Source organism: Rhinoraja longicauda, chromosome 41 (genome assembly GCF_053455715.1).
Source record: "Rhinoraja longicauda isolate Sanriku21f chromosome 41, sRhiLon1.1, whole genome shotgun sequence".
In the NCBI taxonomy this organism is placed as follows: domain Eukaryota; kingdom Metazoa; phylum Chordata; class Chondrichthyes; order Rajiformes; family Arhynchobatidae; genus Rhinoraja; species Rhinoraja longicauda.
Window position 1 is genome coordinate 2,009,341 of NC_135993.1, and position 27,933 is coordinate 2,037,273.

At 53.2% G+C, this 27,933-nt stretch overlaps 1 protein-coding gene across 2 annotated transcripts; it reads left to right on the forward strand.

Annotated features, from left to right (window-relative positions):
• The first annotated feature begins 5,292 nt into the window (after positions 1–5,292).
• Positions 5,293–27,930, forward strand: LOC144611679 (exocyst complex component 3-like protein 2). Of its 2 annotated transcripts, none has more exons than XM_078430897.1 (11): positions 5,293–5,612; positions 8,336–8,942; positions 11,050–11,164; positions 13,044–13,148; positions 14,041–14,141; positions 16,416–16,526; positions 17,358–17,493; positions 19,040–19,162; positions 21,082–21,237; positions 21,772–21,893; positions 25,859–27,930. In XM_078430897.1, exons 1-11 carry the CDS (start codon positions 5,318–5,320, stop codon positions 26,109–26,111), a joined length of 2,124 nt encoding a protein of 707 aa, XP_078287023.1. In that variant the 5' UTR covers positions 5,293–5,317; the 3' UTR covers positions 26,112–27,930. The 2 variants fall into 2 exon arrangements, with proteins under 2 accessions (XP_078287023.1, XP_078287024.1); XM_078430898.1 differs by having other exon boundaries at positions 21,775–21,893.
• Positions 27,931–27,933: the final 3 nt, after the last annotated feature.

Consider the following 27,933-nt stretch of genomic DNA (forward strand, 5'->3'; position numbering starts at 1 on the left):
GACCAAGGGCCCAGTCTCTGTGGCACTGACCAAGGGCCCAGTCTCTGTGGCACTGACCAAAGGGGTCAGTCTCTGGCACTGACCAAAGGGCCAAGTCTGTGCGGCACTGACCAAGGGCCCAGTCTCTGTGGCACTGACCAAGGGCCCAGTCTCTGTGGCACTGACCAAAGAGGTCAGTCTCTGTGGCACTGACCAAAGGGGTCAGTCTCTGTGGCACTGACCAAGGGCCCAGTCTCTGTGGCGCTGACCAAGGCCCAGTCTCTGTGGTGCTGGCCCAGTGGACATCGCCTTGTGGGACGGAGTTTCCTGGAAACAGCAACCCAGTCGGGACTCGAGCACTGACGAGGCGAGGAAATATTGGAGGTCAAATTCCACGGGAAATTTCACGCCCAACTCCGGTAAACTGAAGGTGACTCTAAAGCTCAGAGTCCAAGCCAAACCCGCACGGAATGGTCGACTGCTGGCACCGTGATCGTTGACTGCTGATAGTTCAGATAACCAGTCCAAACAGAGTCAATGTAGTTAGTGTCAACACAGCAGGAACGGCTTGTGGGCGCAGCGATAGAGTTGCGGCCTCAGAATCAGGGGAGATTTGTAAGGCAGAGATAGATAGATTCTTGATTAGTGCGGGTGTCAGGGGTTATGGGGAGGAGGGGTTAGGAAGGAGAGACTTGATGGGCCGAATGGCCTAATTCTGCTCCTATCGCTTATGAATGCTTATTATGATCCCGGGTTCGATCCCGACTATAGGTGCCGTCTGTACGGAGTTTGTACATTCTCCCCGTGACCTGCGTGGGTTTTCTCTGGGTGCTCTGGTTTCCCCCCACACTCCAAAGACGTGCAGGCCTCTGTAAACGTGGACATGCAGGATACAGTTAGCTGGTCGGCGCGGACTCGATGGGCCGAAGGGCTTGTCTCTGCGCTGTATCTCTAAACTAAACCCAAGGAGGTTATTTGAACTTCCAAACTGGGACACGACAGACCTGCAGTGACGTATAAAGTGATCTCTGGTGATTCTCCTCACAGTCTCCTTCAACTCCCCCTCCAAACCCTGTCATTCATCCTTGGGCAGGGACTATTTAACCCGGTTAACTTGCCGGTCCGTTAACTTGGGAACACACGACAACAACAGTCTCCAGACAACACCAGAGGTCAGGATCGAACCTGGGGTGAAGAACAATGAATGAAAGAGATGCTAAAAAGTATTCGTTGTTCTTCATATCTCTACATCACCGTCTGCCTCCTCCATCCAGGTCCCTCAGGTCGGCCGACTTGGGGCTACTGACTATCCCGCGGTCTAGCCTTAAGCTCAGGGGTGACCGCGCTTTTGCGGTTGCAGCTCCTAGACTGTGGAACAGCATCCCTCTCCCCATCAGAACTGCCCCCTCCATCCACTCCTTTAAGTCCAGGCTCAAAACCTATTTCTACTCCCTAGCGTTTGAGGCCCTCTGAGGGGGCGCTGTGAACTGTTTATGTATGTGCTGTTATGTCTGTGTGCCATTGTATGTTCGTTTCTTAGTACCTGAACTGATGTACAGCACTTTGGTCAACGTGGGTTGTTTTTAAATGTGCTGTACAAATAAAATTGACTTGACTTGACTTGACTGTTCAATGAGATCTGGGTGTCCTAGTGCATCAGTCACTGAAAGGAAGCATGCAGGTACAGCAGGCAGTGAAGAAAGCCAATGGAATGTTGGCCTTCATAACAGGAGGAGTTGAGTATAGGAGCAAAGAATGGCGGTGCTGGCTCGAAGGGCCGAATGGCCTCCTCCTGCACCTATTGTCTATTGTCTATTGTCAATTGTCAATTGACTTGACTTGACTATATCTCTCGTTTCCCTTATCCCTAACCCAGTGTGAAGAAGGGTCTCGACCCCAAAACGTCACCCATTCCACCTTCTCCCCAGAGATACTGCCTGACCCCGCTGAGTTACTCCAGCACTTTGTGTCTATCTCCGGTTTAAAGCAGCATCTGCAGTTCCTTCCTGATTGTGGATGATCAGCCATGATCAGGGTGAATGGTGGTGCTGGCTCGAAGGGCCGAATGGCCTCCTCCAGCACCTGTGGTCTACTGTCTATTCCTGCACAGCCGGGAAGGAGCTGTCCCTGAATCTGGAGGTGTGCATTGTCACACCTGTATACCTTTTACCTGAGACAGGTGGCAGCAGCTTATCTATCCAACGCCGCCCTTGTTGAAAGTCCTCTGGAGAGACTGTTTGCTGGGAAATCACGTGCTCTACGAATAACACTAAACCTGTTTACATAATCAGACCGTGACGTGGGCTGCAATCCCCAAACTCTCACCAGGAGTGGCGGGGGAGGGAGGGAGGGGGTGTGAGGGGGAGGGGGGGGGCAAGGTGGGGGAGAGTGGGGGGGAAAGGCAAGTTTGAAACACGCAGAGCACTGAACCTGCCTCCCATTGAGTCATTTCTCCCCTCACCTTAAACCTGTGCCCTCTAGTTTCACACTCCCCTCCTGGGCATTGCTACCTCTCAGTGCCAGAGGCCCGGGTGCAATCCTGACTACGGGTCCTGTCTGTACGGTGTTTGTATGTTCTCCCCGTGACCACGTGGGTTTTCTCCGGGTGCTCCGGTTTAGTTTAGAGATACAGCGCAGAAACAGGTCCTTCGTCCCACCGAGTCCGTGCTGACCAGCAATACCTGCACATCGCCTTACAGCGAATGCAGCGCCGGAGACTCGGGTTCGATCCCGACTACGGGCGCCGTCTGTACGGAGTTTGTACGTTCTCCCCGTGACCTGCGTGGGTTTTCTCCGAGATCTTCGGTTTCCTCCCACACTCCAAAGACGTGCAGGTTTGTAGGTTAATTGGCTATGTAAATGTAAAAATTGTCCCTAGTGTGTGTAGGATAGTGTTAATGTGCGGGGATCGCTGGGCGGCACGGACTCGGTGGGCCGAAGGGCCTGTTTCCGCGCTGTATCTCTAAATCTAAATCTAAATCTAAATCTAAAGAAAACTAACACTATCCTACACACACTAGGGACAATTAAAAAATTTTACCAAGTCAATTAACCTACAAACCTACACGTCTTTGGAGTGTGGGAGGAAAATGGAGTTCCCAGAGAAAACCCACGCAGGTCACAGGGAGAACGTACAAACTCCGTACAGACGGCGCCCGTAGTCGGGATCGAACCCGTGTCTCCGGCGCTGTGAGGCAGCAGCTCTACCCGCTGCACCGCCCTACACATAAAGACGTGCAGGTTTGTAGGTTAATTGGCTTCTGTAAATTGTCCCTGGTGTGTAGGATAGTGATCGTGTACGGGGTGATCGCTGGTCGGCACGGACTCGGTGGGCCGAAGGGCCTGCTTCCACTCTGTATCTCTAAAAACTAAATGTAAATGTAGTTGGCACTTGGAGGAGGTTGTCGAGGCAGGGAGCGAAGTTTGGAGGAACACAGATGTGGGTTTTGGCTGCATTATCTCACATTCCCATCTCCTTGTCAGATTGTAAAGGTGCCAAGATCTATAGACCAGTGAAATCATAAGTGACATCAGATGTGGAACAAACGTCAGTCTGGAGGCCTTGCAAAATAATTGTTGAAGTTCCAATTATCCAGAGTCCAGTGGTTTGGATTGTTGTTAGTTTAGAGATCCAGCGTGGAAACAGGCCCTTCTGCCCATCGAGTCCACGCCAAGAGGCACACTAGTTCTATCCCACACACACTAGGGACAATTTACAGAAGCCAATTAACCTACAAACCTGCGCGTCTTTGGAGTGCGGGAGGAAACCGGAGCGCCCGGAGAAAACCCACGCAGGTCACGGGGAGAGCGTGCAAACTCCGTGCAGGCAGCTCTACCCGCTGCGCCACCGTGCCGCCCTGGTTGATTCTGATCTGCGGTGCTGTCTGTGTGGAGTTTGCACGCTACCCCTGTGTGGGTTTCCTCCGGTTTCCTCCCACATCCCGAAGACGTGCGGGTTGGTGGGCTGATAGGCGAGTCTGGGCGAGCGGAGACGTTTAGTGAGCTGTGCATTTGGGACTTTCCTGTGCACGTGAGATCAGCACCTTCTATAACCTGGAGGCACTGCCGGGAATCCAACCTCAGTTCTTTGAACAAAAGCAACCGAACCATATGAGGGATTTGGGGAAGTCTCAGCGAACAAGTTCGACCAGTCCCACCCCGAAACATCATCTATCCATTTCCCTGTGTAGCTGCTGCCTGACCTGCTGAGATCCTCCAGCAGTCTGCTTTACCCTCAAGTTTCCAGCGCCGGAGACTCAGGTTTGATCCCGACTACGGGCGCCGTCTGTACGGAGTTTGTACGTTCTCCCCGTGACCTGCGTGGGTTTTCTCCGAGATCTTCGGTTTCCTCCCACACTCCAAAGACGTGCAGGTATGTAGGTTAATTGACTGGGTAAAATGTAAAAATTGTCCCTAGTGTGTGTAGGATAGTGTTAGTGTGCGGGGATCGCTGGGCGGCACGGACCCGGTGGGCCGAAGGGCCTGTTTCAGCGCTGTATCTCTAAATCTAAATCTAACTGTGGAAGGCGGGAGTTCACGTTTCAGGCCATTGGTCATTGTAAGGTGAGTACCCGACTTGGCAGCCCGCCTCCCGGCCCGGGCGGCCGCCATTGCCGGAGCGGGGGGCTTGGGACAATAGCGTCACCGTCTTTGCCCTGAGCTGTGAGATGGCGGCTCGACCAACTACGCCCCACGACGTTGGAAGAGTAGGGTCGCCAACTGTCCCGTGTTAGCCGGGACATCACGTATTTCGGGCTGAGTTGGTTTGTCCCGTATGGGACCGCCCTTGTCCCGGGTTGGTAGGGTTGGCCAACTTCCTCGCTCCCGAATACAGGTGACGTCACCGCTCAGCGCCCCACGTGACCTCGCCCAGCCAGCGGCCATCGTGCTCCCGCTCCACCAATGGCTGGGCGAAGTCACGTGGGGCGCGGGGCGGTGACGTCGCCCGTGTTTGGCAGTGAGGAAGATGGCCAACCCTACGGAAGGGGGTCTTCAGGCGGGCCTAACGAATGCTTCTCTCTCCGCTGCCTGCAGGAGGCGCCACCTCTGAGCTCCGATGCCCGTTCTGAAAAGCAGCCTGGCCCGGCTGAGTCCCACCAAGCTCAATGGAGGCCCGGTGAAGCTGTTGAAGGAGACGGTGCTGGGCAGCAGGATGGACACGAGGGCCAATCCCTTCGAGGAAGAGCCAGGCGAGGCGTCGAACCCTTTCGTCGAAGACTTCCCGCGGGGGAAGAACCCCTTTGATGAGGATCAGGAGGGGGGGGGGCAGGGGGAGGGGGGCCTCAATGGGGCGCTGCCCGTGGGTGGTGAGCTCTCGCCCAGGAAGAGCGCAGAGAAGATGACGGTTTTGCAGAGGATTTGGCGGAAGGCCAAGTCTCCCACGGAGGGCACGGGCGTGGAGAAGAAGCCCCTCTTCAAGCGACGGTCCTCCACGGAGCAGGAGGTGCCCCAGGGTGGCCCCGGGGGGCCGGAGGAGGGGCCGGCGTCGCCGGGCAGCGGGCCGGGGACTGAGGGCCCCGCCGAGCACGAGGGCAGGAGGAGGATATCGTTCCTGAGGCGCGGCAAGGGCAAGGCAGAGCCGGCGGTGGAGAGGGCCACCGCGGAGGTGGGGACCGCCAGGGAGCCACTGTCAGGTAGGGCACACTCTCGCTCGCACACACACGCTCACACTCGCACACACACTCACTCATACACACACTCGCTCACACACACTCACACACGCACACTTGCTCGCACACACGCTCACACTAGCACACACACACACACACACTCACTCACACACTCACTTATACACACACTCACCCACACTGGCTCACACACACACTCACACGCACATTCACTCATACACATACTCGCTCACACTCGCACACACACCTGCACACACACTCGCACACACACTCGCTCATACTCATAGACACACTCGCACACACTCGCACACACACTCGCGCACACACACACTCGTACACACACTCGCTCGCTCACACTCACACTCGCACACACACTCGCACACACACACTCGTACACATACTCGCTCGCTCACACTCACACTCGCGCACACTCACACTCGCACACACTCGCACACAGACACTCACACACACACTCGCTCACGCTCACTCACACTCGCTCACACTCACTCACACACTCGCACACACACACTCATACACACACTCGCTCGCTCACACTCACATTCGCTCACACTCGCTCATATTCGCTCACACTCACACTCGCTCACACTCACACACACGCTCACCCATACACACTCGATCACACACACCTCACTCACACTCACATTTGCAAACACTCTTATACAAACACTCACACAAGCCCATATTCGCTCACACTCACCCATTCACAGTTGCACACACATATACAAACACCCACACTCCCACACACACTCATGTTCACACACACTTTCACTTACAACTGTCCCGTATTGGCCGGGACATCCCGTATATTGGGCGAAATTGGTTTGTCCCGTACGGGATGGCCTTTGTCCCGTATTAGGCCCCGGGGGCCGCTGTAGGCCCGGACACCTTCATCCTGGCCCGGGCGGCCGCCATTAGTGGCGCGTACAGGAGCACGTGGCCGCTGGATGGGTGAGGTCACGTGGGGCGCCGGGCGGTGACGTCAACCTTAGTCCCGTATATTTGGGAAAGTCTTATTCCTGTGAATCAACGATCCATTAATCTCGCACGATTACATAAATGATATCCTTTCTCGCCCAAGTCTCACGCAAATCTCACTTTCTCTTGAATACATCTTGGCCTCGACAGCCTTCTGCGGCCGTGAGTTCACCAGCCAAGGACAGACTGTCAATGGTTTACGTCTGTTTGTTGTATTACCACCGCCGTTGTGGTTCCTGGTATCTGCGCACGACAAACAGTATTGTGACTCTTGATTTACGAGAGTCGTTCAGTACTTAGCAGAAGCTTGAAGACTGGAAGCAGGGCAGACAAGAACAATGAGTGCAGGCGTTGCAACAGGAACGGCTCGTGTGCGGAACACTCCACTTAACGGGCCCAGCGAGAGGGGCTTTCATGTGCAGGAAGGAACTGCAGGTGCTGGTTTACACCGAAGATAGACACAAAGTGCTGGAGTAACTCAGTGCGTCAGGCAGCATCTCTGGAGAAAGAGGAATAGGTGACGTTTCTTCAGTTAGAAAGTAGAGGGGGGAGGAACTGGAGGTAGGAAAGGGCCAGAGCTCTGAAGAAGGGTCTCGACCCAAAACGTCACCCATTCGTTTTCTCCAGAGATGCTGCCTGACCCGCTGAGTTACTCCAGCACTCTGTGAAACGTCACCTATCCATGTTCTCCACAGATGCTGCCTGACCCGCTGAGTTACTCCAGCACTTTTGTGCCGATGATGTAATCCAGCATCTGCAGTTCCTTCCTACTCCACTTGAGTCCACATGCAAGAGTGGACCCTTCGTCAGACTGAGACTTACACCTAGGGTTGCCAACCTCCCCGCTCCCAAATACAGGACAAGGTGACGTCACCGCCCCGCGCCCCACGTGACCTCATCCGACCATCGGCCACGTGCTCCCGCTCCACCAATGGCGGCCGCCCGGGCCGGAAGGCGGGTTGCCGAGCAACCTCCATCAGGCAAACACACTCCGTTAGCCTAAACTGTCCCGGCCTACAGCGGCCCCCGGGCCTACAGTGTCTGGGCCTACAGTGTCCGGGCCTACAGTGTCAGGGCCTACACTGTCCGGGCCTACAGTGTCCGGGCCTGCAGCGGCCCCCGGGCCTACAGTGTCCGGGTCTACAGTGTCCGGGCCTGCAGTGTCGGGGCCTACAGTGTCCGGGCCTACAGTGTCGGGGCCTACAGTGTCCGGGCCTACAGTGTCCGGGCCTACAGTGTCCGGGCCTACAGTGTCGGGGCCTACAGTGTCCGGGCCTGCAGTGTCGGGGCCTACAGTGACTGGGCCTACAGTGACCGGGCCTACAGTGTCCGGGCCTACAGTTTCCGGGCATACAGTGTCCGGGCCTACAGTGTCCGGGCCTACAGTGTCCGGGCCTATAGTGTCCGGGCCTGCAGTGTCCGGGCCTACAGTGTCGGGGCCTACAGTGTCCGGGCCTGCAGTGTCGGGGCCTACAGTGACTGGGCCTACAGTGACCGGGCCTACAGTGTCCGGGCCTACAGTTTCCGGGCATACAGTGTCCGGGCCTACAGTGTCCGGGCCTACAGTGTCCGTGCCTACTGTGTCCGGGCCTATATTGTCCCGTACTCCAGCGGCCCGCAGGCCTAACACGGGTCAAGGGTGGTCCCGTACGGGACAAACCAATTTAGCCCAAAATACGGGATGTCCGGCCTAATACTGACCCCCTCCCTCCTTGTTGTGAATTCTCTCGCAGTGCTACAAATCCTGCAGTTGATCAAAGCTCGGGAGCTGGTCTTGGCTGACGGCCACATCATTGAGTTGGAGGGGGAGTGTGAGAGGTCGGGGCGGGAGAGCAGGGAGCACGCAGACGGCGGCAGGAAGGCCAAGGACGTGGCGCTGCTCTACAAGGAGCTGGAGACGGAGGTGGCCGCCATTGTCCGCCAGTCGCTGGCCCAGCCCGCGGCAACCACCCACCTGGGCCAACTAGCCCGCACCATCGAGCAGGAGGAGAAGGCCGACAGGGAGAGGGACTCGCGCCGCAGGGAGCCCGGGGAGTTACGGCGGAGGTGGCGCCAGGCAGTGAAGGACTCGGTGTCCGAGAGACTGTCGGCAGCCCAGGCAGGGAAGGACATCACCATCGACCAGCGGCTGAGGAGCCTCGGCCACCAGACAGTGGGCGACCTGATCTCGGTCCGGGAGAACATCGCGGTGGGGTACCCCAGGGAGTTCGAGGCGTTCAGCCTCTACGTGCAGAGCTACCACGAGGCAGTGTCTCTCTCTCTGCTCCAGATAGCCCAGCAAGACATGGACATTCAGGAGCTCTACACCTTCCTGCAGTGGACTCACTGCCTTTACAGCAGGTAAGACCACCAGGTGAGGGACTGGCTCAACAGGTGAGGGACTGGCTCAGAAGGTGAGGGACTGGGTTTGGTTCAGTTCAGCTCAGGTCAGTTCAGTTCAGTTTAGTTCAGTTTATTTTAGTTCACTATAGTTCAGTATAGTTCAGTATAGTTCACAATAGTTCAGTATAATTCAGTATAGTTCAGTATAGTTCACAATAGTTCAGTATAGTTCAGTATAGTTCAATATAGTTCAATATAGTTCAATATGGTTCAGTATAGTTCAGTATAGTTCACAATAGTTCAGTATAATTCAGTATAGTTCAGTATAGTTCACTATAGTTCAGTATAGTTCAGTATAGTTCAATATAGTTCAATATAGTTCAATATAGTTCAGTATAGTTCAATATAGTTCAGTATAGTTCAGATTTAGTTCAGATTTAGTTCAGATTTAGTTCAGATTTAGTTCAGTATAGTTCAGTATAGTTCAGTATAGTTCAGTATAGTTCAGTATAGTTCAGTATAGTTCAGTATAGTTCAGTATGGTTCAGTATAGTTCAGTATAGTTCAGTATAGTTCAGTATAGTTCAGTATAGTTCAGTATAGTTCAGTATGGTTCAGTATAGTTCAGTATAGTTCAGTATGGTTCAGTATAGTTCAGTATAGTTCAGTATAGTTCAGTATAGTTCAGTATAGTTCAGTATAGTTCAGTATAGTTCAGTATGGTTCAGTATAGTTCAGTATAGTTCAGTATAGTTCAGTATGGTTCAGTATAGTTCAGTATAGTTCAGTATAGTTCAGTATAGTTCAGTATAGTTCAGTATGGTTCAGTATAGTTCAGTATGGTTCAGTATAGTTCAGTATAGTTCAGTATAGTTCAGTATAGTTCAGTATGGTTCAGTATAGTTCAGTATAGTTCACTATAGTTCAGTATAGTTCAGTATAGTTCAGTATAGTTCAGTATAGTTCAGTATAGTTCAAGTCTAGTTCAAGTTTAGGTTTAGTTTAATTTAGTTTGTAGCCACCGATCACTGTTTGGTGAGAGGGTGAGATAGATCAGCCATGATTGAATGGCAGAGTAGACTTGATGGGCCGAATGGCCTAATTCTACTCCTAGAACTTGTGAATGTATGAAACAGTCCTTTCAGCCCCGCTTGGCTCACAATCGAGAATTTGTCCATCCTCATAGGACATAGAAGTGTGCAGCCCAGGAACAGGCCCTTCGGCCCACAAAGTCTGTGCTGATCCTGATGCTAAGTTAAACTATACTCCTCTGCCTGCACGTGATCAATATCCCTCCATTCCCTGCGTACCCATGTGCCTGTGTAATAAATCTCTCAAATATCATATCTACCTCCACCACCAACCATGGCTGCGTGCATGCTTGCGTGCGTGCTTGCGTGCGAGCGTTTGTGCGTGCTGCGTGCGTGCTTGCGTGCGTTCGTGCGTGCTGCGTGCGTGCTGCGTGCGTGCTGCGTGCGTGCGTGTGCAAACCTATCCCACCTGTACATCTTCTTCAAACCTTCCTCTGACCTTAAAGATATGCCCTCTAGACATTAACGTTTCCATCCTGAGAGAAAGGCAGTCACTGTACACCTCCTTATCTACGCCTCTCATCATGTTATATATGTCTATCAGCTCTCCCCTCAGCCTCTGACGTTCCACAGAAAACAATCCAAGTCTCTCCAACCTCCCCTTGTAACTGGTAGGAAAAAAACCTGCAGATGCTGGATTAAAATCGAAGGTAAACACGAGACGCTGGAGTAACTCAGCGGGTCAGGCAGCATCTCGGGAGAGAAGGAATGGGTGACGTTTCGGGTTGAGACCCTTCCTCAGACTGGTGTCAGGGGAAGACATCATCTCCTCTGACATCAGCCTGAAGAAGGGTCTGGACCCGAAACGTCACCCATTCCTTCTCTCCCGAGATGCTGCCTGTCCCGCTGAGTTACTCCAGCATTTTGTGTCTCTTTCCTTGTAACTAACACCCTCTAATCCAGGCAGCATTGTCGTAAACCTCCTCTGGACCTTCTCCAAAGCCTCCACATCCTTCTGTCAATGCGGAACTGCACGGGATCATTCATCGCCCACTGGACCATGTGTGATATCGCTGGATGTTCTTTGCTTTTAGTGATGTGTTGGGCCATGAGAAGCTGACCGCCCACATCAGTAAGCAACATCTGGCACCTCTGCTGCCCGCGGACACACTACAGACACTGGAGGACAACTGTGTTTCTATGGTGAAGGTAGGTTCCTCAATTTGCCACCGCTATCCCCTGCTCTTAGAGGACCCAGATCACGCGGACTTGGTGGGCCGAAGGGCCTGTTTCCTCATTGTATCTCTAAAGTAAACTAATCTAACCCAACCCAACCCCAACCCCAACCAACCCAACCCAACCCCAACCAACCCAACCCCAACCCCAACCTCAACCCAAACCCCAACCAACCCAAACCCCAACCCCAACCCCAACCAACCCAACCCCAACCCCAACCCAACCCAACCCCAACCAACCCAAACCCCAACCTCAACCCAAACCCCAACCAACCCAAACCCCAACCCCAACCCAAACCCCACCCAACCCCAACCCCAACCCCAACCCCAACCCAACCCCAACCCACCCCCAACCCCAACCCAACCCCAACCAACCCAACCCCAACCCACCCCCAACCCCAACCCCAACCCCAACCCCAACCCCAACCCCAACCCCAACCCAACCCACCCCCAACCCCAACCCCAACCCAACCCAACCCCAACCCCAACCCCAACCCAACCCACCCCCAACCCCAACCCCAACCCCAACCCAACCCCAACCCCAACCCCAACCCCAATCCCAACCCAACCCAACCCCAACCCCAACCCACCCCCAACCCCAACCCCAACCCCAACCCCAACCCCAACCCAACCCACCCCCAACCCCAACCCCAACCCAACCCAACCCCAACCCCAACCCCAACCCAACCCACCCCCAACCCCAACCCCAACCCCAACCCAACCCCAACCCCAACCCCAACCCCAACCCCAACCCAACCCAACCCCAACCCCAACCCCAACCCCAACCCAACCCCAACCCCAACCCAACCCAACCCAACCCCAACCCAACCCCAACCCCAATCCCGCCCAAATGGGAGGAATAAGCAGCAGGCCAGAACATCAGGCTATCTGACACAACTAACAGAGGGTGTTGGATCACAGGAATCTCAACATAAACTACCAGAGATGCTGGAATTTTTTTTTAAAAACCATAAATGCTGGAAAAACGGGTAAAAGTTTCCACTAACGGCGTCCGACCAGCTGGGAGATTCCAGGAAAATCACCGAGTTCTGCATTAGTCACACCTGACATTGTTTTACCCCCTCTGCTTCCTCCTGAATCACCTCCTGTTATTTACATCTGGTCCACACACAGTCTAACAAGCCCACACCACTGGAGGTTGGAAGGATGAGCTCATTGAAACTCACCGAACAATGAAAGGCCTGTGTAGAGTGGGTGTGTAGAGGATGTCTCCGCTGGTGGGGGAGTCAGTAAGTCATAAGTTCTAGGAGCAGAATTAGGCCATTCGGCCCATCAAGTCTACTCCACCAGTCAATCATGGCTGATCTATCTCTCCCACCTAACCCCATTCTCCTGCCTTCTCCCCATAACCCCTGACACTCTTAGGCAGGTGCACCGGTTTCCTCCCACACTCCAAAGACGTGCAGGTTTGCAGGTGAATTGACTCGGTGTAATTGTAAATTGTCCTCAGAGGGCAGTGGAGGCCAATTCTCTGAATACATTCAAGAGAGAGCTAGATAGAGCTCTTAAGGATAGCGGAGTCAGGGGGTATGGGGAGAAGGCAGGAACGGGGTACTGATTGAGAATGATCAGCCATGATCACATTGAATGGCGGTGCTGGCTCGAAGGGCCGAATGGCCTCCTCCTGCACCTATTGTCTATTGTCTATTGTCCCTAGTGTGTGTGTAGGATCGTGCTAGTGTGCGGGGATCGCTGGTCGGCGCGGACTCTGTGGATGGAAAGGGCCTGTTTCGGCAATATATCTCTAAACTAACCTAACCTCTGGCTCTGTGAGGCAGCAACTCTCCCGAGTTACAGACCCTACTGATGTTATCATTTGTCTTTCACCCAAGGCGCGGATCACAAAGGACATGGGGAAGGCACTCGATGTCGAGCAGGAGAGGTGGAGGCAGGAGAGCAAAGTGTTTCAATCGGAGTTGGCCAACAGTGTGATCAAGGTAAGAAGGGTCATTCACATCCAGGCAACTCAACAGTATGTATTCAAGAGAGAGTTAGATAGAGTTCTTAGGGCTAACGGAATCAAGGGATATGGGGAGAAAGCAGGAACGGGGTACTGATTTTGGATGATCGGCCATGATCACATTGAATGGCGATGCTGGCTCGAAGGGCCGAATGGCCTCCTCCTGCACCTATTTTCTATGTTTCTAAAAGGGGTCAAAATTGAGATGTCAGAGGGTCATGTAGCAACTCAGCAGAAGGAGATCTTCTCAACTGAAGAAGGGTCTCGACCCGAAACGTTACCCATTCCTTCTCTCCTGAGATGCTGCCCGACCCGCTGAGTTACTCCAGCATTTTGTGAATAAATACCTTCGATTTGTACCAGCATCTGCAGTTATTTTCTTATACTTCTCAACAGAGGAGGTTCTCAACTAGGGTTGCCAACTTCCTCACTCTGCAAATACGGGACAAAGGGTGACGTCACCGCCATTGGTGGAGCGGGAGCACGTGGCCGCTGGCTGGGCGAGGTCACGTGGGGCGCGGGGCGGTGACATCACCCTTTGTCCCGTATTTGGGAGTGAGGAAGTTGGCAACCCTACTAATACGGGACAAGGGCGGTCCCGTACGGGACAAATCAATTTAGCCCAAAGTAGGGGGGATGTCCCGACTAATACGAGACAGTTGGCAACCCTATTCTCAACCCCAAGGAGCTGTGAATTGAGTTGTCGAGAGCGCTGTATTTTAACGTCTGAAGAAGGGTCTCGTCCCGAAGCTTCACCCATTCCTTCTCTCCGGAGATGCTGCCTGTCCCGCTGAGTTGCTCCAGGATATCTCCTATAATCTCTGTACTTGTTTGAACGTGTTGTAAAATTGTTTCCATCTTCTTCTCAGCTTCTTAAAGAAGACATTGAAAGGTCGTCAGCCATCTCAGAGGGGCTGGAGTCTCGGATCGCCCAGTGTGGTCTCCGGTGTCTAGCTGACTTCCTCCAGAGGTATGGTGTCCCAGACTGTGTGGGGGGGGGGGGGGGGGGGGGGGGGGAGGGGGTTGGTTGGAAGACCTGCTTCATTGCCTGGAGAACGTTGTTGGGATCTCCCAAAGACAGACACAAAAACCTGGAGTAACTCAGCGGGTCAGGCAACATCTCTGGAGAAAAGGAATAGGTGTCAGGTCGAGACAACTTCTTCAGACTCGAAACATCACCTATCCTTTTTCTCCAGAGATGCTGCCTGACCTGGCAGGGGAATGGGGTTAGGAGGGAGAGATAGATCAGCCATGATTGAATGGCGGAGTAGACTTGATGGGCCGAATGGCCTCATTCTACTCCTATTCCTTATGACCTAATGAGTGACCTGAGTTACTCCAGCTTTTTGTGTATGTTTTTGGTTTAAACAATAGACAATAGACAATAGGTGCAGGAGGAGGCCATTCAGCCCTTCGAGCCAGCACCGCCATTCAATGCAATCATGGCTGATCACTCTCAATCAGTACCCCGTTCCTGCCTTCTCCCCATACCCCCTCACTCCGCTATCCTTAAGAGCTCTATCCAGCTCTCTCTTGAAAGCATCCAACGAACTGGCCTCCACTGCCTTCTGAGGCAGAGAATTCCACACCTTCACCACTCTCTGACTGAAAAAGTCCAGCATCTGTAGTTCCTTGTTTCTACTCCATGACTGAGTCTAGAGAGATAGGTTGACCCAAGCCCCTTTAGTCCTACTCAATTCAATTCAAGATAACAGTCTTCACAATATGTTTCCCGTTAGGCTGCTGCATCAGATGTGTTGTGATAACCCATCTATGTCTAGATGACGAGCCCACGCTGCTGTCAGAGAGATGAAACACTTCTCAGATGTAGAGTGGCTGCGGGAGAGGAATCTTTTATTGGGTAAACAAGACCTCTGCCAAAGGCCTGGTGGAACTAACAGACAAGAAGCACTTGTAGACCGACACAAAAAGCTGGAGTAACTCAGCGGGTCAGGCAGCATCTGTGGAGAACATGGATAGGTGACGTTTCACAGAGTGCTGGAGTAACTCAGCGGGTCAGGCAGCATCTGTGGAGAGAAGGAATGGGTGACGTTTTAGTTTAGTTTAGTAACCATATTTGTTTAGTTCAGTTATCATATCATCATATATATACAGCCGGAAACAGGCCTTTTTGGCCCTCCAAGTCCGTGCCGCCCAGCGATCCCAGTACATTAACACTATCCTACACCCACTAGGGACAATTTTTACATTTTACCCAGCCAATTAACCTACATACCTGTACGTCTTTGGAGTGTGGGAGGAAACCGAAGATCTCGGAGAAAACCCACGCAGGTCACGGGGAGAACGTACAAACTCCTTACAGTGCAGCACCCGTAGTCAGGATCGAACCTGAGTCTCCGGCACTGCATTCGCTGTAAAGCAGCAACTCTACCGCTGCGCCACCGTGCCGCCAGTTTAGTGAAACAGCACAGGAAAAGGCCCTTCGGCCCACCAAAACCGTGATCGCAATGGAGCCGTCCTCAGTGTACAGATACAGCGATAAAGGGAATAACCTTGTCTTGCTTCATATGCACTGCGCGTGTAAAACAAAAACCCGATCGAGTGATCAGAAAAAAACAACTATTGGTACCAGGGACACTGACTTTCCTTAAAGTGAGTCTGAAGAAGGGTCTCGACCCGAAATGTCACCCATTCCTTCTCTCCAGAGATGCTGCCTGACCCGCTGAGTTACTCCAGCATTTTGTGTCTAGCTTTCCTTAAAGTCAGTTTGTGAACCTGTTTTACATTGACCTCTCTCTCCCTCTCCCTCCCCCTCCCCCTCTCCCTCTCCCTCTCCCTCTCCCTCTCCCTCTCCCTCTCCCTCTCCCTCTCCCTCTCCCTCTCCCTCTCCCTCTCCCTCTCCCTCTCCCTCTCCCTCTCCCTCTCCCTCTCCCTCTCCCTCTCCCTCTCCCTCTCCCTCTCCCTCTCCCTCTCCCTCTCCCTCTCCCTCTCCCTCTCCCTCTCCCTCTCCCTCTCCCTCTCCCCTCCCCCTCCCCCTCCCCCTCCCCCTCCCCCTCCCCCTCCCCCTCCCCCTCCCCCTCCCCCTCCCCCTCCCCCTCCCCCTCCCCCTCCCCCTCCCCCCTCCCCCTCCCTCTCCCTCTCCCTCTCCCTCTCCCTCTCTCCCTCCCCCTCTCCCTCTCCCTCTCCCTCTCCCTCTCTCCCTCTCTCCCTCTCTCCCTCTCTCCCTCTCTCCCTCTCTCCCTCTCTCCCTCTCTCCCTCTCTCCCTCTCTCCCTCTCCCACAGTTTCCAGATCAGTGTCCAGGAGTTGTATGGCCGATTTGCCGACTCAGCAACCCGCATGGAATGCATGGTTCCCCAGACGATTGCTGCAGTGAACTGCTGTCCTGCGTTCAGGTAAGCATGCATAGCTGCACTGCAACCCCCCCGCCTCTGCTCTCTCTGCAGGGTCTCCAGGACTGCGCTCTCTACACACTGGGCTGTAGCCTCTACTGTAAAGGCAGACTGCACTCTCTAAACACAAGGCTGAACACTACAATAAATACTGGGCTCCACCCACTACATTAAATACGAAGACACAGAAACATAGAAAATAGGTGCAAGAGGAGGCCATTCGGCCCTTCGAGCCAGCACCGCCATTCATTGTGATCATGGCCGATCATTCTCAATCAGTAACCCGTTCCTGCCTTCTCCCCATATCCCTTGATTCCACTCGCCCCTAGAGTATCTAACTCCCTTTTAAATCCATCCAGTGAATTGGCCTCCACTGCCCTCTGTGGCAGAGAATTCCACAAATGCACAACTCTCTGGGTGAAAAAGTTTCTTCTCACCTCAGTCTTAAATGGCCTCCCCTTTATTCTTAGACTGTGTGGCCCCTGGTTCTGGACTCCCCCAACATTGGGAACATTTTTCCTGCATCTAGCTTGTCCGGTCCTTTTACAATTTTATATGTTTCTATAAGATCCCCTATCATCCTTCTAAACTCCAGTGAATACAAGCCCAGTCTTTCCAATCTTTCCTCATATGACAGTCCCGCCATTCCGGGGATTAACCTGGTGAACCTACCTCAATAGCAAGGATGTCCTTCCTCAAATTGGGAGACCAAAACTGCACACAATACTCCTCACATACATGCTGCACCCTCTCTAAATGCAGGCTTCCATTCGGCCCATCCTCCAATGCTATCCCCTCCGTGCCTAGCCAACTGACCCTGGCCTTGCTTTGCAGAGACTACATCGAACGTCTGATCCAGAAATATTCCCCGGATGGCGAAGAGATGAAGAGGAAAATGGTGGGAGCGCTGGAGAAGGTGGAGAGGGGGGGCATCAGCCTCTTAATGGAGAAACTCTTCAGCGAACTGAAGGTTGCTGGAATTTTATTTTATTTTACTTCATCACTTACGACTTCATTTTAGTCATCGTTGGGTTTAGGTTTAGTAGTGAGATAATGTGAAGGTGTGTTAGAAACAAGGAACTGCAGCTTTGGGGTTCAATTTTAGTTTTAGTTTTAGAGATGCAATGTTGAAACAGGCCCTTCGGCCCACCGGTTCCGTGCCGACCAGAGATCCCCACACATTAACACTGTCCTACACACACACACACACACACACACACACACACACACACACACACACACACACACACACACACACACACACACACACACACACACAGACACACACACACACACCACACACACACAGACACACACACACACACACACACACACACACACACACACACACACACACACACACACACACACACACACACACGGGATAATTTTACACTTACACCAAGCCAATTAACCTTCAAACCTGCACGTCTTTAGAGTGTGGGAGGAAACCGAAGATCTCGGAGAAAACCCATGCAGGTCACGGGGAGAACGTACAAACTCCGTACAGACAGCGCCCGTGGTCGGGATCGAACCCGGGTCTCCGGCGCCTGTGAGGTAGCAACTCTACCCGTTGCGCCTCAGTTTACCGAGGAAATCGGTGGGCGGCACGGTGAGGCAGTGGCAGAGATACTGCCTCACAGCGCCAGAGACCCAGGTTCGATCCCGACTACGGGTTCTGTCTGTACGGAGTTTGTACGTTCTCCCTGCGTGGGTTTTCTCCGAGATCTTCGGTTTCCTCCCACACTCCAAAAACGTACAGGTTTGAAGGCTAAGTGTAAGTGTAAAATTGTCCCTAGTGTGTGTGTGTAGGGTAGTGTTCATGTGCAGGGATCGCTGGTCGGTGTGGACTCGGTGGGCCGAAGGGCCTGTTTCAACGCTGTATCTCTAAAACTAAAAACTAAAACTAAATGCACAAAATGCTGGAGTAACTCAGCGGGTCAGGCAGCATCTGTGGAGAACATGGATAGGTGACGTTTCACAGAGCGCTGGAGTAACTCAGCGGGTCAGGCAGCATCTCTGGAGAACATGGATGAGTGGCGTTTCAAGTCTGAAGAAGAGTCCTGTCCCGAAGCGATACCTATCCATGTTCTCCGGAGATGCTGCCTGACCCGCTGAGTTACTCCAGCACTCTGTGAAACGTCACCTATCCATGTTCTCCACAGATGCTGCCTGACCCGCTGAGTTACTCCAGCACTCTGTGAAACGTCACCTATCCATGTTCTCCACAGATGCTGCCTGACCCACTGAGTTACTCCAGCACTTTGTGTCTTTTTACACTGGGAGTTTATGCATAATAGATTTACCGTACCGTGCGGAGTTTGTACGTTCAAGACGTGTAGGTTAATTGGTTTCGGTAACATTGTAAATTGTCCCTGGTGTGTGTACGGGGATCGCTGGTTGGCACGGACTCGGTGGGCCGAAGGGCCTGTTTTGCTTTGCCCAATCTCTCCCTGTAGCTCAGGCCCTCGAGTCCTGGCAACGTCGTTGTAAACCTTCTTTACACTCATTTCCAGCCACACTTTGCAAAGCTGTTGCGGAAGAAATGGCTCCAAAGTTCGGAAAGCTTTGAAAGTATCGTCGCCACCATTCGGGACCATTTCATCCAGTTCCACAAGATGAAGACTCCACCCTATCAGGTAGATCTTCAGTCAGAGGGTGGTGAATGTGTGGGATTCATTGCCACAGACGGCTGTGGAGGTCAAAGTCAATGGATATCTTTAAGGCGGAGATTGACAGATTCATGATCAGTACGGGTGTCAGGGGTTATGGGGAGAAGTCAGGAGAATGGGGTTGGGTGGGAGAGATAGATCAGCCGTGATTGAATGGCGGAGTAGACTTGATGGGCCGAATGGACTAATTCTTCTCCTATCATATAACCATATAACAACTACAGCAAGGAAACAGGCCCTTTCGGCCCTACCAGTCCACGCCGACCACTTTCCCTGACCTAGTCTCATCTACCTGCTCTCAGACCATAACCCTCTAATCCCCTCTTATCCATATACCTATCCAATTTACTCTTAAATAATAAAAGCGAGCCTGCCTCCACCACTTCCACCGGAAGCCCATTCCATACAGCCACCACCCTCTGAGTAAAGAAGTTACCCCTGATGTTACCCCTAAACTTTTGTCCCTCAATTCTGAAGATATGTCCCCTTATTGGAAACTTCCCCACTCTCAAAGGGAAAAGCCTACCCACGTCAACTCTGTCCGTCCCTCTTAAAAAACCTCTATCAAGTCCCCCCTCAACCTTCTACGCTCCAAAGAATAAAGACCCAACCTGTTCAACCTTTCTCTGTAGCTTAAGTGCTGAAACCCAGGCAACATTCTAGTAAATCTCCTCTGTACCCTCTCCATTTTGTCGACATCCTTCCTATAATTTGGCGACCAGAACTGCACACCATACTCCAGATTCGGCCTCACCAATGCCCTGTACAATTTTAACATTACATCCCAACTTCTATATTCGATGCTCTGATTTATAAAGGCAAGCATACCAAACGCCTTCTTCACCACCCTATCCACATGAGATTCCACCTTCAGGGAACAATGCACAATTATTCCCAGATCCCTCTGTTCCACTACATTCCTCAATTCCCTACCATTTACCCTGTACGTCCTATTTTGATTTGTCCTACCAAAATGCAGCACCTCACACTTATAATTTGGCGACCAGAACATGAACATGAACATGAACTTATGAACATGAACTTATGAAGTCACCGGTCATTGCATGAGAGACGGGTGTGAGCAGGCACGGGTGTGAGCAGGCACGGGTGTGAGCAGGGACGGGTGTGAGCTGGGAAGGGTGTGAGCAGGGACGGGTGTGAGCAGGGACGGGTGTGAGCTGGGAAGGGTGTGATCTGGGATGGGTGTGAGCAGGGACGGGTGTGAGCAGGGGCGAGTGTGAGCAGGGGCAGGTGTGAGCAGGGCTGGGGGAGGGTGTGGGGTGTGGGAGGGTGTACTGTGTTTAACATCCTTGACATGTAAGCATGCACCTTGCACACTCACGATCTGCACACTCACATCCTGTAAACTCATGCTGTTTACACCCACACCTTGCACACTCGGTCTTGTACACCCACACCTTGCACACTCAGTCTTATAAACACACTATGTATCACATCGTGCACACTAGCTGTGCACACTCACTGCGCACACTCCATGTGCAAACGCACCGTGCACACTCACTGTGCACACTCGTTGTGCACACTCACTGTGCACACTCACTGTGCACACTCACCGTGCATACTCGCTGTGCACACTCGTCGTGCACACTCACTGTTCACACTCGCTGTGCACACTCACCGTGCACACTCGCTGTGCACACTCACCGTGCACACTCGCTGTGCACACTCGCTGCGCACACTCGCTGCGCACACTCGCTGCGCACACTCACCGTGCACACTCGCTGTGCACACTCACCGTGCACACTCGCTGTGCACACTCGCTGCGCACACTCTCTGTGCACACTCTCTGCGCTTGCCCCCACTCTCCACTCTCCCTGCCTGTCGTCGCGGTGCTCGGTGTCTGACCGCCCTCTCTCTGGCCACAGACCCTGGTGGACGGGGCCCACCGGCAGGTGATCACCCAGTACCTGCAGCCACTCATGCACCGGAGGGTCAGCTGCACGTCGCAGGAAATGCGGACCCGGCTGGCTCTGCGGCTCAACGAGGACTCCGCAAAGCTGCAGGAGCTGTTCCGCGGGCTGGTGAGTCCGTCCCGTGCCCTACTGCCCTGCCCTGTACCACACCGCCCCCTCCCCTCCCCTCCCCCCGTCCCATCCCACCCCGCCCTGTCCCCTCCTCCCCACCCCACGCCCTACTGCCCTGCCCTGTACCACACCCCCCCCCCCATCCCCTACCGTCCCCTCCACTCCCCTCCCCGTCCCATCCCACCCCCTACTTTCCTGCCCTTTACCGCCCCGCCCCCTCCCGTTTAGTGCAAGATAAAGTGCAGTAAAGTCCGATCAAGGATAGTCCGAGGATCTCTATTGAGGTAGATGGCAGCCCAGGACTGCTCTCTGGTTGGTGAGAGGACGGTTCAGTTGCCTGATAACAGCCGGGGAGAAACTGTCCCTGAATCTGGAGGTGTGCGTGTTCACACTTCTGCACGTCTTGCCCGATGGGAGAGGGGAGAGGAGGGAGTGGCCGGGGTGTGTGGGGGGGGGGGGGGTCGGCAGGGACCTGTTCCCGGGGTGCACAGCTCTCTCTCTGACGCACGGTGGCCTCTTCCTCTCCCCCAGCAGTCCGCCATGACGTGGCTGGACCCGGCCATTGGCCATGTGGCCGAGATCATCAAGCTGAAGGAAACCTCCTCCATCCAGATGGAAGTTGGCGTCTTGGTCAGCAGCTATCCTGACGTGCGGTGAGTCAAAGTGCACCTCCTCACGCCTTGCACACTCACGCCCTGCACACCCACACCCTGCACACTCACACCCTGCACACTCACACCCTGCACGCTCACACCCTGCACACTCATACCCTGCACACTCACACCCCGCACACTCACACCGTGCACACTCACACCCTGCACACTCACATCCTGCACACTCACATCCTGCATGCTCACACCCTGCATGCTCACACCTTGCACACTCACACTCTGCACACTCACACCCTGCACGCTCACACCCTGCACACTCACACCTTGCACACTCACACCCTGTACACACACACCTTGCATACTCATACCCTGTACACTCACACATTACACACTCACACTTTGCACACCCACGCCATGCACACTCACACATTACACACTCGCACCCTGTACACTCGCACCTTGCACACTCACACAGTGTACACTCATACCCTGTACACTCACATGTTGCACACTCACCCTGTACACTCACACCTTACAAACTCACACCTTGCACACTCACATCCTGTACATTCACACTGTGTAAACCCACACCTTGCACACTCGGTTCTTCGATATTCGGTAACAACCCCCTCCCCCCCCCCAACCCCACCCCCATGTACATTCTCCCTGTGAATCAGTGTGTGAATCTGAGGAAGGGTCTCGACCCGAAACGTCACCCATCCATGTTCTCCAGAGATGCTGCCTGACCCGCTGAGTTACTCCAGCACTCTGTGTCTGTCTTCAATGCTGGTACCAGTGGGTTGAACATTGGTTTCTTGTGGCTTTCTGCAAGGGTTGCTGCCATCGCCCTGCCTGCCCTCCCACATTCCAGGCCACCTTAAAGCACTGCGAGCCCTTCCTCCAGCTCGTGCGATCACCAAACAATGGGAAATGCTTCAAGCCGTCAAGATCTTCCTGAACCTTTGGTAAACTCCCCAGCTGACGCCAAGCGCTGCGGACACATGCGGAAATATCCCAGCCTCGCCTCCTCTGAGATGTTTTGGGCGTGGGGACGAGCTCACATAGAAACATAGAAAATAGGTGCATGAGTAGGCCATTCGGCCCTTCGAGCCTGTACGCACCGCCATTCAATATGATCATGGCTGATCATCCAGCTCAGTAACCTGTACCTGCCTTCTCTCCATACCCCCTGATCCCTTTAGCCACAAGGGCCACATCTAACTCCCTCTTAAATATAGCCAATGAACTGGCCTCAACTACCTTCTGTGGCAGAGAATTCCACAGATTCACCACTCTCTGTGTGAAAAAAAACATTCTCATCTCGGTCCTAAAAGACTTCCCCCTTATCCTTAAACTGTGACCCCTTGTTCTGGACTTCCCCAACATCGGGAACAATCTTCCCGCATCTAGCCTCTCCAACCCCTTAAGAATTTTATATGTTTCTATAAGATCCCCCCTCAGTCTTCTAAATTCCAGCGAGTATAAGCCCAGTCTATCCAGTCTTTCTTCATATGAAAGTCCAGCCGTCACGTGGGGAGCTGAGGGTGAAGGGCTCGGCCTGGCCCTATCTGCTTGCCGTTTTGATTCTGTTATTTTGTTTCTGTGCCGTTCTTCCTGACCGCTGAGAATCCTGGCAGGGTGAAGTCAACACTGATGACTTCTGACAAGTGTCCTCTTCCTGTTTGTCTTGGAAACCTACTTATAGTAACTGAGGAAATGCAAAGCAGTGGCATGGGACCATGCTGGGAAGTCAGATCAAGAGGACTTCCTGCCCCCCATTAGCCATTTTGGGTGCCACCAAGCCGAAGAAATCAGTCCGTGGCCAAGGAAAACAGACAGTCCGAACCTTCCGTTCTCGTTTCCTTAAGTTGATTCATCACGCTGTCTGAGACAGAGAGAGATTTCATTCAGTATGAATCAGTGTCGTGACTGTTCCCTTCGACCTCTGGCACAAACAGGGACCTGCGTCTCACGAACCCGCTTTACCGCTCCGTTCCTGGTCCAACGCAGGGTTGGTTGCCAATAGACAACGGGCGCAGGAGGAGGCCATTCGGCCCTTCGAGCCATTCAATGTGATCATGGCTGATCATCCACAATCAGTTCCTGCCCTCAACCCATACCCCCTGACTCCGCTATCCTTAAGAGCTCTATCTTATACGGGACAAAGGGTGAGGTCACCGCCCCACGTGACCCCGCCCAGCCAGCGGCCACGTGCTCCCGCTCCACCAATGGCGGCTGCCATTGGTGGAGCGGGAGCACGTGGCCGCTGGCTGGACGAGGTCACGTGGGGCGCGGGGCGGTGACATCACCCGTATTTGGGAGTGAGGAAGTTGGCCAACCCAACTACAAGGAGGGTCCCGTACGGGACAAACTAATCCAGCCCAAAATACGGGATGTCCCGTCTAATACGGGACAGTTGGCGACCCTAGTTCAACGACACAAGACCACATTGAGGGACAGTTTCTTCCCAGCTGTTATCAGGCAACTGAACCGGCCTACCACCAACCAGAGAGCGGTCCTGAGCTGTGTAGATGGGGCATGTTGGTCGGCGTGGTCATGTTGGGCCGAAGGGCCTGTTTCCACGCTGTGTGACACTATACCTCTCTTACCTTTCCTGACGGCACTAACTGCACTCTGAGGTCAGTAGGCAAGGGGTAAACCTTCAGGAGAGAGCTGGATAGAGCTCTTAAGGATAGCGGAGTCAGGGGGTATGGGGAGAAGGCAGGAACGGGGTACTGATTGAGAATGATCAGCCATGATCACATTGAATGGCGGTGCTGGCTCGAAGGGCCGAATGGCCTCATCCTGCACCTATTGTCTATTGTGATGGCCACATTCTATTTGTTTAGAGATACAGCGTGGAAACAGGCCCTTCGGTCCATCGAGTCCCTGCTGACCAGCGATCCCCGCACTATCCTACACACTACTATCTACCACATTGGTGAACCTCGGACTATCTTTGATCGGACTTTACTGGCTTTATCTTGCATTAAACGTTATTCCCTTATCATGCGTACACCGTGAATGGCTCCATTGTAATCGCGTACTGTCTTTCCGCTGACTGGTTAGCAAGCAAAAGCTTTTCACTGTACCTCAGTACACGTGACAATAAACTAGACTGATACTGAACTGAACTCAAATCCCACTAAGGAATTTAAATTTACTTGATTAAAAAAAGGTGCCATTGAAGGTGATTATGTAATGTTGTGTAATCTAAGCGACAAGGAACAGCAGATGCCGGTTTACACAAAAAAAAGACGCAAAGTGCTGGAGTAACTCGTCAGGTCAGGCATCATCTGGGCAGCAGAGTGGCGCAGTGGTAGAGTTGCTGACTGACAGCGCCAGAGACCCGGGTTCGATCCTGACTACGGGCGCTGTCTGTACAGTTTGTACGTTCTCAAAGTGACCGCGTGGGTTTTCTCCGGGAGCTCCGGTTTCCTCCCACACTCCAAAGACGTGCAGGTTTGTAGGTTAATTGGCTTCAGTAAAAATTATAAATTGTCCCGAGTGTGTGTAGGATAGTGCTAGTGTGTGGGGTTTGTCGCGGGTCGGCACGGGCTCGGTGGGCCGAAGGGCCTGCTTCTGCACTGTATCTCTGAAGTCTAAAGCAAAATCTATTTATGGAAAACATGTTTGGGCGATGTTTTGTGTGAGGTCCTTTCTTCTGAAGAAGGATCCCGGCCCAAAACGTCACTTATCCATGTTCTAGTCTCCACAGATGCTGCCTGACCCGCTGAGTTACTCCAGCACTCTGTGAAACGTCACCTATCCGTGTTCTCCACAGATGCTGCCTGACCCACTGAGTTACTCCAGCACTCTGTGAAACGTCACCTATCCATGTTCTCCACAGATGCTGCCTGACTAGTTGAGTTGCTCCAGCACTCTGTGTCTTTTCTTGTTAGCCAGGCTCTGCGGTTCCTTCCTGCCTTGGACCTGAGCTCGCGGGGTGATGTAGTAAGCCGGGACGACCTCTTTAGTCTGACGTTGTTGTGTCCTTGCACCCACAGTAAGCACCACATCTCCGCAGTGCTGGACATCCGAGGGGATTTGAGTGCGCCCACCAAGCAGTTAATCCTGGAGTGCCTCCAGGAACTGGATGGCCAAGATGGCCGGCCTTCCCTTACCCGCGAGCGCGGGCTCTTCTCGGAGATAGACGAAGCCACCGCCATCCACTGCATCGGCTTGGGTGGGCACGGCACCCCAGGGTGCCTGGCCCGCTGGCTCCACTACTTCCGCCACCGTGCCAACCGCGCCAGGTGACCGCCGTGTGGGGCGCTGAGGGACTGTGGAGGGGGGACGGGAGACAGCTGGGGGTCCCCACCGGTTACATCTCCACAGATCTCCAGGTGCTTGTGGGCCTCTGAGTGGAGAGGTGTGAGGGAGAGGGGGGAGGCAGGGAGACTGTGGCCTCTCCTTCTCTGCGGGGGTCTCAAGATCCTGGACCGTCAACCACAACATCTACTCATCTTTCATCTCTGGAACCTGTCTACAAAACCAGGAGCCGGACCTGCCACCTGGTGCACCTCTCCAAGCAAGCACAGGGTAGCTGGGCCGAAGGGCCTGTGTCCAAGCTGTGTGGTTCCATGGCTCTATGTGAATGCAACGTTTGGAATGCAGGTGCAGGGGGAAGATTTGTCTGACAGGGGAAGCCCAATCCTATTTAATTCCTGTAAGAGAGGACTTCAAATCAGTGAAAGGAGGCTAATTCACTGGATGTATTCAAGAGAGAGAGTTAGATTTAGCTCTTGGGGCTAACGGAATCAGGGGGTGTGGGGAGAAAGTAGGAACGGGGTACTGATTGTGGATGATCAGCCATGATCGTATTGAATGGCGGTGCTGGCTCGAAGGGCCGAATGGCCTACTCCCACACCTATTTTCTATGTTTCTATATGAGAAAAATCTCAATCACAAAAAGCCACTAGCTGAAATTCCCCACAGAGAGACTGCACTTGTTCCTGGTCCCGGTAACACACAACTTCCTGATGTCAGGACTCGAGAGGCCTGAAGATTGTCACAAAAAGCTGGGGTAACTCAGCTGGGACAGGCAGCGTCCCTGGAGAGAAGGAATGGGTGACGTTTCGGGTCGAGGCCCTTCTTCAGAGCGGAGCTGCAGGGAGAGGTTGGGAAGGCTGGGACTCCATTCTTTGGAGCACAGGAGGATGAGGGGCGATCTTCTCGAGGTGTGCAAAATCATGAGAGGAATTCACAGAGTGAATTCACCGAGTCTTTTACCCACAGGTTTGGGGAGTCAAGAACCCAAGGACATGTGTTCAAGGTGAGAGGGGAAAGGTTTAGTATTTAATAGGGTTTAACAGGAACCTGAGGGCAACACTTTCACACAGAGGGTGGTGGGTGTATGGAACGAGCTGCCGGAGGAGGTGGTAGAGGCAGAGACAATAACAACATTTAACAGAAAATTGAACAAATCGTAGACATGCAGCATGAAGACAGGCCCTTCAGCCTTCCAGGCCCATGCCAAACTAGATGCCCCATCTACACTAGTCCCACCAGCTTGTGTTTGCCTTCTCTGTCTGGCAGCTCGTTCCATACACCCACCGCCCTTTCAGTGAAAAAGTTACCCCTTAGTTGAGGCTGGGACTATCCCAACGTTTAAGAAACAGTTAGACAGGTACATGGATAGGACAGGTTTGGAGGGATATGGACCAAACGCGGGCAGGTGGGACTAGTGTAGCTGGAACATGTTGACCGGTGTGGGCAAGTTGGGCCGAAGGGCCTGTTTCTATGCTGTACCATTCTATGACTCTATGACTAAGCCTAAGACAGACAAAAATGCTGGAGTAACTCAGCGGGTCAGGCAGCATCTCTGGAGAGAAGGAATGGGTGACGTTTCGGGCCGAGACCCTTCCTCAGCCAAGCCTCCTGGCTTGCTCCAAATCCTCGGCCACCAAGAACCAAGGCAGCTGGGCGATTCCCCTCCAAACTCTGATCCTGGATCACCAGGGGGATAGCAGGGCGAGGCCATTCTGCCAGCCAGATTGTGAATAAATGCGGAAGAAAATCTATGACTGATCATTATTATCGAGACTGTATAAATCCATAATGCAAAACTCATATTATATTG